The 10,640-nt window shown below is 33.5% G+C and overlaps 1 protein-coding gene across 1 annotated transcript; it reads right to left on the bottom strand.

The window, feature by feature from the left end:
* Positions 1 to 1,211: 1,211 nt before the first annotated feature.
* LOC121971228 (sorcin-like) lies at positions 1,212 to 10,464 on the bottom strand. Its single transcript, XM_042522386.1, has 10 exons — positions 10,324 to 10,464; positions 10,153 to 10,211; positions 10,031 to 10,071; positions 9,275 to 9,306; positions 7,682 to 7,710; positions 4,045 to 4,081; positions 2,656 to 2,712; positions 2,187 to 2,263; positions 1,570 to 1,643; positions 1,212 to 1,444 (listed from the first exon to the last, which is right to left on the bottom strand). Exons 1-10 carry the CDS (start codon positions 10,405 to 10,407, stop codon positions 1,425 to 1,427), a joined length of 510 nt encoding a protein of 169 aa, XP_042378320.1. The 5' UTR covers positions 10,408 to 10,464; the 3' UTR covers positions 1,212 to 1,424.
* Between the last annotated feature and the right edge of the window lie 176 nt (positions 10,465 to 10,640).

Below are 10,640 nucleotides of genomic sequence, written 5' to 3'. Positions count from 1 at the left end.
ACAAGGTTTCCAGCGAGATGGCGGCGCGCGTGAAAGCCCTCCACGATGGCGCTCCCTCCCCTCTCTACGAATCCCCTTTCCTAACCTTTATATAGAGGGGACCAGCCAAGGGGTGTACCTCTTAGAGGAAAGGCCAAGAGTTACATTCCATTGAAGGATGTCATTAAGGGAGAAGAGAAAGAAAAGTCCAAGAGGCGAAGAGAAGTCTAAAAAATATTTCTCTTGGAGGGAGGGAAAAAAATCTCCTCTCTCCATGTGGCTCTTATCCACCCCCACATCAATTATTAAATGGGCTGATACAATGTCAAACAGAATCAAGCAGTTAAAAAAGAGAGAGAACGGAAACTTAAATCCTCAAAATCATCAAGAAACTGAAATAGAGAAAGAGAGAGTGTGTTTTCATTGCAGAGATCCCAAAAGAACAAGCTACGCTACGCTACGCTACGCTATTGTTCTTTGCTTCTTCTGAGTAAAATGCTTCGAATAAACAAACCACACCAAGCTTTGCTTGCCAAGATACGCCAAATGTACTCTTATATCTCACGTGGTCATCAATTCAGGTTTTTCCCCTTCAACGGTGGATTCCGATCGATTGGGATTGGGAAACGCAGCAACTTAAACACATCATGTTTCAATCAAGACATTTTTAGGTTAAATTTGATTAAGATGTTCGGTGGCAAGTCTTTGATTTAGCCATTAGCGTGTTTCATTTGGCTAATCCTCACCTGATTTAATTTCCCGAAGAGAGCATACTTTCCCAAAGTTTTTTTTTTCTCTGTTATTATCTAATGCGTCACATGCATGTTCAGCATTTGTATCAGATCAAAACATATAATCTTATTAACTGGAGAAGAATATTTCAATTGATCTGAAAAGAATCATTTTTTCAATTGAATATATTTCTCCAGCTGTTCCTGAAAAATCTTCTATGAGAAAATTATACTAGAGAATTCAATACGGTCAAATAATTTAAGCCTTGAAGGCTCTTATGAATCTTAACTTGTACTGTCTAGCAAGAGTTTTCCTTTAATTGCTCAAAGCAATTCATTTCTTCAATAAGAAAAAAATGAAAAAGTTTCCTGAGTATCAAGAAATACTTCATTTTTTACTAATCAGAAGGAAAGATTTTTGAATATATAAAAAAAATTCAATCAAGTGAATAAAATAAAATAAAATCTAAAACGAATTTCCTTTTTTGAAAGAGTAAGAAGTACTGTGTAATCTCATTCTGTCGGCCAAATTTTCTCAACGCTATCAAAGAACAGAAGTCTAAGTTATTACTTTACAAATTTTTCTTCCGGTGTCGAAGTTATTTAAGCTGATTAACGTATGAACACGTGAATACAAGTGATTTACATGAACACAAAGGATACAAAGTCTCACTAGATTCGGAGTGATGAACCACGAAAAGCAGCAGAATTGAATTATATTCGGGAATTGGCAGCTGGAAACAAAAGACACGATATAATTGATGAGTAAGAAGCTGAATGATAGAAAGGATTAACAAAATGTAGACTTCTGGTAACTTTAAGCAAAAGAACCAAATAAAAATGAATCTGAGTTACTCACTACAGTATACAAATTGGTTGAAATCTAGTGTTATTCTGCCTTGTTTGGTTGTATCAAAGGAATTAAACAAATTCCTGCAACAAAAAAGGAAACAATTAACTGACTTACATGCCTGCCTTCATTCATAGACATAAATGAAAACTCTTTGAAGCTTAACAAGTTTAAGACTAATTGCATGTTTCGATAAAAAAGCTTTTGTATTCCCTGTGAATTGCCGTAGCATTGTAAAAATGAACTCCAAATATCACTTCTAGTGGCTATTCTTTATCTATTCGACAATGTAAATAACCACGAGAAGTAAAATAGCCAGACTAGTTAAATCAGGTATTAGGATGGTTTAGTTGGGTCGGTTAGGCTGAATGCTCGAGACAGGCTGAGGAATGCAGCAAGATTGGTAGTCCGGACGAGTTGAATGAACTAGGTGGTGGGCTGAGTGTACCAAATGGGTCGGACGAGCAAGGCTGGTTGGGTCAGACAAAATGACCTTGTTAAGTCATGCCTACTCAGAAAAAGTGGCTCATTGTGGCATTTTTCAGAAAAAGTAAATCCAAAATTTCCGCATATCCTTTAGTTGGAGTCTAAGTTAACTACACCTACGAGCAAAAGAATATGCATACCGAGCTGACTGTACAAATATGCAAAGTGAGATGAAGTCATCCAACCGAACCATTCCCCTCTTGTTCTTGTCAAAGCTCTGACATGGATCATCATTCAAAATTAGTAATAATGCAAGCATAAGAAGCAAACTAAGTTACGTTTACAAAATTTGACAGCATTAGAAATGAGACCATAGGAAAATATTAAGAAACAAATTTCAAAAGAATTTAATTTTTGCTAACATGAAACTCATGCGAGTGAAGCATGTCATGAAAGAAAAGCAGTGTTAGGTTAAGACACAAAGAAACAAACGTTTGATATCATATTACAAAAAAATATGCACATTAATTTCATAAGGATTAGTCCATAGTATCTTATGAAACTGACAAAATTGTGAAGATGGAAGCTAAATATCAAGTATGCCTTCTATATGCCAATATCAAAATACAAATGGATATTCTCCAGAACATTAAATAGCACGTCATCTACCTCACAGACTGTTAAGAAAGAAGGTGAATCAAGGGAGAAGCCAAGGCTGACCAGTCCCTGCAAGAATGTTGTGGAAATTCTCAACATTAAGGTGAAGAAAAAATAGGACAGCATGTGCTGCAGATGTATATAACTGCACAGAATATTCATACTGACAGAAAAGTCATAACACGTGACAGAAGTCAAGAAAGTGAATATTAATTACTAAGAATAACAGTTAAATAAAAAATAGAAGTATCTGGCTATATGCCAATTGAAAAACTGGCCCTAATTTACAGCTACTCTACCTTAATTTCCGCACCCAGTAGTTCTGGTCACAAACATTATGAGAATGAAAGAAATTACTTGGTAAAGGACACTATCTGGTAATATCTTTTGCAAGAAAGGGGAGACATGAAACTTGATGGTATCAGTACTTCAAAAGTATCAACTCCTTATTTTTGAGTCAGAACATCCAAGGCAAGGCTAAGCATAAAACTTACAAAGAACTGTCTGCATTTACAGCTATGCATCGCAACCCACTCTATAGCAATCATTTACCCTATAGTTGAGAGATATAATACACTACAAAGAAGAGAATACAAAGACAATCAAATATGCAAGGTAAGTTCAGAAGAAAAATCAGAATCGTGGAAGTTGAATAATTACATTCCCATCTTATGGATAAGGTTATGTGAATTTCAGGCGAGAATTTGAAAACTGGAAGAAAAAATATAATCAGAATATAATGTTTTTTTTAGAAAAATTATCCTCGACATTGTTTAGAAGATTAAAAGAAAGTGTCTCAATTTATTGTGTCTATTCGGAAACAAAAAGGAAAACAGACATCATATACCACAAACTTCATAACATAAACCAAAAAAATTCTTATTTTCAAAGGTAATAAATTGTATAAAGGTAATACAGATTATATACGTAACACATCTTTGAAGAGGTTGATTGGAGTTGTCATATATTGCTGCAACGACAATAAATAGCAATCACACTCATATTGTTCAATTAAACTATAGAATTCATCTATTTTGTTATGATTTAAGCAAGAACTATAAATTTCCATTGTTGTTCTAAGAACTATAAATTTCCTTAACAAGCTCCTTTTCTTAAAAATATTAAATAAGAAAGAAAGATACCACCAAGGTTCCTTGTAACAATTTGCATAAGTTAAAAGAAATAAATTAAGGGAAAAATAGTCAAAATGAAATAAGAAAACATAAGTAATTAATTTTGTAACAGAAACTTTCCAGCATTGATTTTTTTTGAAAAAAAAAAATCAGAGGTGGAGGGTCTTCCTTGGAAAAAAAATATAGCATTCATAAGGTAAATAATCCTCTTCCTACATTAAGGAAAGAATAATTTTCTAAAAAAATCACCATGACAAGAAACCATTACCTCATAGACATCATCCGGATTTAGATATCCACGGCCCCTATATATCCAAGTAGAAGAAAAGTTATACAAGACGAGCACAATGTATGAACAGGAAAAAATTATGTTTATACTAACTTGGTATGGTAACTTATAAAAAATTGAGTAAAATCATTCTATTCTTAATTGAACTCAGTAAGAAACATATCATGAGCCATGTATATCAATAATCAACAAAATGCATATTAGAGAGAACCAATATAAATACTCGTGCATGTCCATTTCATATGTCAGATTCCCAATCTACCCAAGGACTAACTAGAAAGATCATGTTCATCTAACAAATACTAAATAGGTTTTCGGGGAGCAACTTATAGCATGTAGATTGAAGAAGAAAATGAAGACTCAAACAAGGCCCTGATGATTTAATTCCGAATTCTACAACTTTGTATGAAATATCAACTGAAAATGCACTTATCTATACACACTTACAAATGACTTATTTATTGTACAATGCTGTCCTTAAAAAAATAATGAATTTCTAACACCTGTGAGAGAAATTAAAGCAAGAACTAGTTAAAAAGCGAACACATTACAGGATGAACCAAAGAACAAAAAAATTAACCACAGTCCAGGTTTATGAATTAATGGGCTAGGCCACATAATTGTGCAATTCTACAGCCCAAAACATGCGAGCCAAGTCGACTCATCCCCTATAGTGTAAACAGGCAATCTTTGTGGATCATGATCCAAAATATGGACTGGGTAGAATGAAGCATGTGCCACGATGCTGAGATTGAACCCTAAGCAGTTCAATTGCTATAAGTTTTTGCTCTTGAATGCAAGATATAGCAGAGAACAAAGAACTATATTTGAGAGAAGTCGAGCAAAGGGAAAAGCTATCGAGGAAGAGATGAAGTGGAAACCTTTACTTGCAAGATCCACTTTTTATACAAGCAGACTTTAAAGAGCTCATCTTTGTTGCATCCATAAGAAAATTATGTGAAGCATGCCATCACTACAAGAAGCTTCAAAGTTTGTAACTACTGTGAGAAGTCTTTGATGAGTTGATACTGTCCACAGAGATGGCCCTCATGTAAACTTATGGGGCATGTGGTTATGGCCACGGTTTGAAATGTCGTTCCGTGTTGCCCGGCACGGACGGTTTTTACCGTTCCGCCGGGCGGCCGAAACCGGCACATGAGGCGTCCCCGTCTCGGCGGCACCGGAGGAGATGCGGGACGCCTCCGTTGGCGTCGGAGGAGACGCGGGACGCCTCCATTGGCACTGAAGGCGTCATGCGTAACGCCTTCTGCGGCGCCGAAAGCATCCGGCAAGGTCGCCAGACGCTTCCAGCGATCCTTCTGGCGCGACGCTTCCCGCGCCGTCGGACGCCCCCCGAGAGATTGCCCGTGATGATCGCGGGCGCGATCTCGCGTACGCGATTTTTTTTCTTCTGTTTTTGATAATTATTTATTTTATTTAATTAATTTAAACAATTCCCAAGGATGTGTGGAGGATGTGTGATATTTCGAAGAGACTTTTATAAACCCTAATTAAATTATCCTAATAAAATATATTTAAAATTAAAATAAATTAAATTTTTTTTATTAATTAATATTCTGAAAAAATAATATTTTAAATTTCATTTAAAAATTTTAAAAAATATATAATAATTCTTATTTATATTCTAATATATTTTTTATTATTTTAAATTTTTAAAAAAATTCTAAATTTTTTTTAAAATTTTTTTAATAAATTATATTTATATTCTGATTTTTTTTATTTTTAAAATTTTTTTTACTTGATATTTTTTACTATTTAAAATATATATTATTTAATTAATAATTAATTAAATGAATAAATAGTTAATTTATATACTTATTATTATTATTATTATTATTATAATAGATACTTCCATTTTAATTTGAATTATTGATATATCAATTTTATTTAAATAAAAAAAATTTTAATTATTTTTTCTAACAACATTAAATTATTCAATAATTGAGAACTTATAATCAATCAATATACAACTTATTTTTATATACACAATAAATATATTTATCTTATAATTACTATAGATAAATAAAAAATACCGAAACTGTATCGGCACGACACGGTACGGTACGATACCGAAACCGTATCGTTCCGGTGTGAGACCGAAACTTCGACACGGGTTGAAATTTTAAACCTTGGTTATGTCTTATGGTGGAATTTAGAAGCCAAATTGAATATATGTGATCATATGCAACGAATCACATTTGATGATGCAATGACAACATACTGTAACTTAACAACACAATTCTTATTTTTGATTCAAAACATTAAGTTGTCTGGAAAACTTGTGCAAATGGTTATCTAACTATATTAGTCAATAAAATACTGAATTATATATGTTCTAAATATGTGTCTAGCAGCAAACTAATGTTATCGTTTGCAACTGTTAGCATGGAAATGAATTAATATGTACTAATCATTAAGCATCTGCTGACAAGGATAAATGATACTTCTTGTACAATTTGAGCATTTATATCATACAGGATATTGAAAATGACTAATAATGTGCTAGATATGAGAAAGCTAAGGTGGACGTTAGAGGTTATGAGGATATGATATCCCAATTGGCCTCCTCTTTACATTCTTATAAAAGATGCAGTCCCTACATAGACAGGAGGTTCATTGCCAAGCCTTCTTCACCGTCACTCAATTGTCAACCATGAATGCTAACAACTTGGTAGGACAGTTTGGGTCGACAGCTCAGCTCTCATGAGAGATTAGATTATTGACAAAGAGTCGAAGTTCTATTACTATCACTTATATCAGACATAGGAGCGATTAGATGTAGCACCAACCAATAGATGACAAAATATGTAAAAATAATGTTAATAGAAAACGAACATATCCAAAGGAAGCCAAGAGATTCTATAGTTGGAAAAATTAAATGGATTTAGAGTATAAAATTAAAGGAATAAAGGGAACTAAAAAAGATAATAAGAATACATTTTAAGATATAAATAAATGATAGAACTTAAAGAAAATATAATTAATTTGGTCTGATTTGCAGACTCTTACAAGCTTAAGATCCGTTCCTGATCTAAGTTCATGAATCTCATATAATGTTGTCTGATCCTACCCAAGAGTGAGCTCGACTACCTTGTGCATAGAAAAACCTATGCCAACTAAGAGTAAGCTCAACTCTATATTTTGAGGTCACTAATGTACAATGACACAGGATACTTCTCGTAGGTGACCTCACCACTCCAGCATAGACTACCACAGGGACCATAGTTGATGGCATGAAAAACACCCATTTTCCAACTAGTATCTAATCTTGTAGATTCCACAGTAAATTTTTATTGTACTTTGATTATTTACTTTATTTAGTTGTATTGTTGCTTCTGCAGGGCAGTATGTTAGCATCGAGTTAAATACCCAAAATAAGACTATGTAAGCACAAACAAAAATGCAAGAAAATAAGACAAAAACATTACTTCCAAAGTTGAATATGGTAAGGCCATCTTATAACAAGTAATAAAAATTATGTGATCATTAACTGTGGAAGTTTTCTAAATCCAAGAACTTATTGTAAGTTGGTCAGTTCTGATTCAGCAAGCAACATTACTGAAAGATAACCTCATGTAAGGATGAAGGACGATACCTTTCTTTGAGGGTGAAAGCATTTTGGACCTGCAAAAGGATTAGAGTGTTTATGTGCCAGTACAAAAGAAACAAGGAAGTAACAAAAAACTATGAGAATCTTAATTGAAATATACAGAAAAATCATGAGGCAAATAGGGTGTTACATATCTTTGGTTAGATAGGAACCTTATACAAGATAACAACCATTAGATTTGTAATATAAACAGATAACAGTTGCAAATAAATCTGATTCTAGTTGGGGAGCATTTCAATGTTTTGACATTGAAGCATTGGATTCATGCCACCAAGGATGAACATTCTAAATGGAAATATATGGTTGGATAAAGCAGATTATAATTTTTTCAAGAGTTGGAGGGAACAGCGCAAAGGTAGAAATCAAAGTTTACAATAATACAACCTCTAGATTTATAATGATTCAGTAACCCCCTAGAACAGCATATTGGTTAAAATAGAAATAAATAATGCATCTGTATTTCATTTTTTTTAGAAATGATCCAAATTAATGGGCAATAACTTACAAAATAAAGATTCCAGGATAACAAGTCATTGATACAATTCAGAATCATCAAAACAAACTAAATCTACCATTTGCCTTCTTCAGACTGTACTTAGAGTTCATCATGTATGATAAACCAGTTCACTTAAGATAAAACAATTGTAGTAAATTTGAAGGTAAAATGTTGCTATTACCCTTTAGCAACTGAAGAAAATCAATTAAAATAACAAAATGGCAAATGTAAAAGCTGTGTAACACTGTCAACAGCACGGACATTTGAGCTCAGCTAGGATGAACATATAAGAGAGTAAAGACTCACGAAGTCAGCTTCCTTCTTTTAGACCTTTCTAGTGTGGGTTTCAGTTCAAATATCTAACAAATTAATTATCAGTTGCAATAATATGCTATGTGCTGTCAGGAACATCCTACTATGCACACTAAACAAGGATTCCATGAATGCTATTAAGCAATGAATGGATCACAATTTTGTGTCATAATTTGTTGCCACAAATATTAACGTTAGAAGTTCCATGTGTTTAAAATTCACCAATACGTATTCACAAGATAAAAAAAATTCATAACATCAACTAGAAAAGTAAAAAAGATCAGATGCAAGATCAAGATGTAGTGAATAAGACATAAAACACAAGCAAAGCTCAAGTAGTAAGATATTAGGACAAAGAACAAAAAAACCACGCCATTTAGGGCAACCATAATTAAGAAACAGAATATTATCTTTCAAAACTTGGTTACTTTATAACAAAAAAATGATAATTCTAACACACAACTATCAGCACATGTATTTTTTAAAGCAAAAAGGTAAATAGATGTTTTGGAAATCCCTTTGTATAAGTCCCAATGGTAAAAAACAGTATACTTGGGAAAGCCAAGCATGCCTGCAGTCTGGAAGGGACAAAATTAAAGAACATACAATATGGATGAACTATTAGAAAACATCAGTTATATTGACTATATCTTCAGTACAAGCTATCTAAAATTAGAAACAGAAATTATTGCACTTGGTCCTACTTCAGTTTTATACAAACTAAAAATTGTAACACGAGTTTCTTATATTCAGTTGATATGAGAGCTGACCTTGAGAAGAAACTTGTTGAGAGCAAGAAATTCTGTGAACAACAAAATTAGACAGATTAATGGAGTTATATCTAGAAAGCAACAGCATTCAACAAAAAAATCATGAGTTAACTTTTGCTAGTAAGAGATATAAAGCTAGTGATTCCAGCTGAACCATGGGCGTCTTGACCTTATGCAAACAAACAGTCAGTAGTTATTACAACAAATCTGATCAGATGCATTGTAGCTCAATAAAGGTATATATGATCAAACATGGTTCAATTAAAACAATAAGAATGAGGCCATTCCCAATCAATACTACATTGGGTTAAGAAAATCAAATGTGGAAATGCATAACTTGACACTAAAAAAAGGTACAACATTATTTTGCAGCAGATCTCTCAGTTTCAATTAGTTTATTCACGAACAAGTCAAGAAGGTTTTTTTCATTACTATGATTAATATAGTTGTACAAACCATAATTAGTATTACAACCTTATAGAAACCACCACTGTGAAAATAATTAATTCTTTTGTTGTTCTTAATGTGAACTGTGATGTACCTTTGCCAGTGATAGCATATGATGTAGTTTTATATGATACATAAAGGTCGGCGGTAATTGATTAACCAAATCAACTTATTACTGATTGAGAGAACAAAATCCGCCAAATGTACATTGTAATTAAACACTAAGTAATTACTGAAAAGTAACCAATTATTACTCATGTAAACAGCACCCAACGCATTGCATAACTAAGAAAAGAGTGATGAAACCACCTTCAAAGTTCATGGTCCCATTTCCATCAAAATCGTACATTCTGCAGTTTAAGAAACATCAAATTAAGAAGCAGAGCCCCGACCAACAACTGACGGAAACAGAAGGAGGCAGAGAGACAAACCTGATCATCTGCTGTACTACGGAGAGGGAAAAGTCGAGGTTTCCGACGGAGAGGGCTCTCTGATCGCAGGTTCATCGATGCCGAAATAATCAGAACTAGGGTTTTGGTTAGGAGAACAAAACAAGTATTATTGGATAAAACAAGCTGAGGGGGTGAATGAGGAAGAAGAACCTGGAGCTGGTGGGCCGTGATGTTGCCGGAGCGATTGGAATCGACGCGGTCGTACCATTCTCGGAGGATCACGGCGTTGTCCATCCCGGTCTCCGACGACGAGGATTAGAAGTCGACTATTTATAGTCCACCAGTAGACAAGTATTTACCAATTGTTGCTCCAAATACTGATTTAATAATACGATAAATAGAATGATAGTAGGAAAAATTTGCATGCCAGTAAATATAATTTTGCATGTAATTCCATTAGAATAAATTTTTATTTTCGTCCCCTAATTAAATATATTTATCTAATTATCTCTCATATTTTAAGTATA

This window comes from Zingiber officinale, chromosome 4A (genome assembly GCF_018446385.1).
Source record: "Zingiber officinale cultivar Zhangliang chromosome 4A, Zo_v1.1, whole genome shotgun sequence".
Lineage (NCBI taxonomy): Eukaryota > Viridiplantae > Streptophyta > Magnoliopsida > Zingiberales > Zingiberaceae > Zingiber > Zingiber officinale.
Note: the sequence above shows the minus strand (reverse complement) of the source record. Positions and strands in the feature narration are given on the sequence as shown.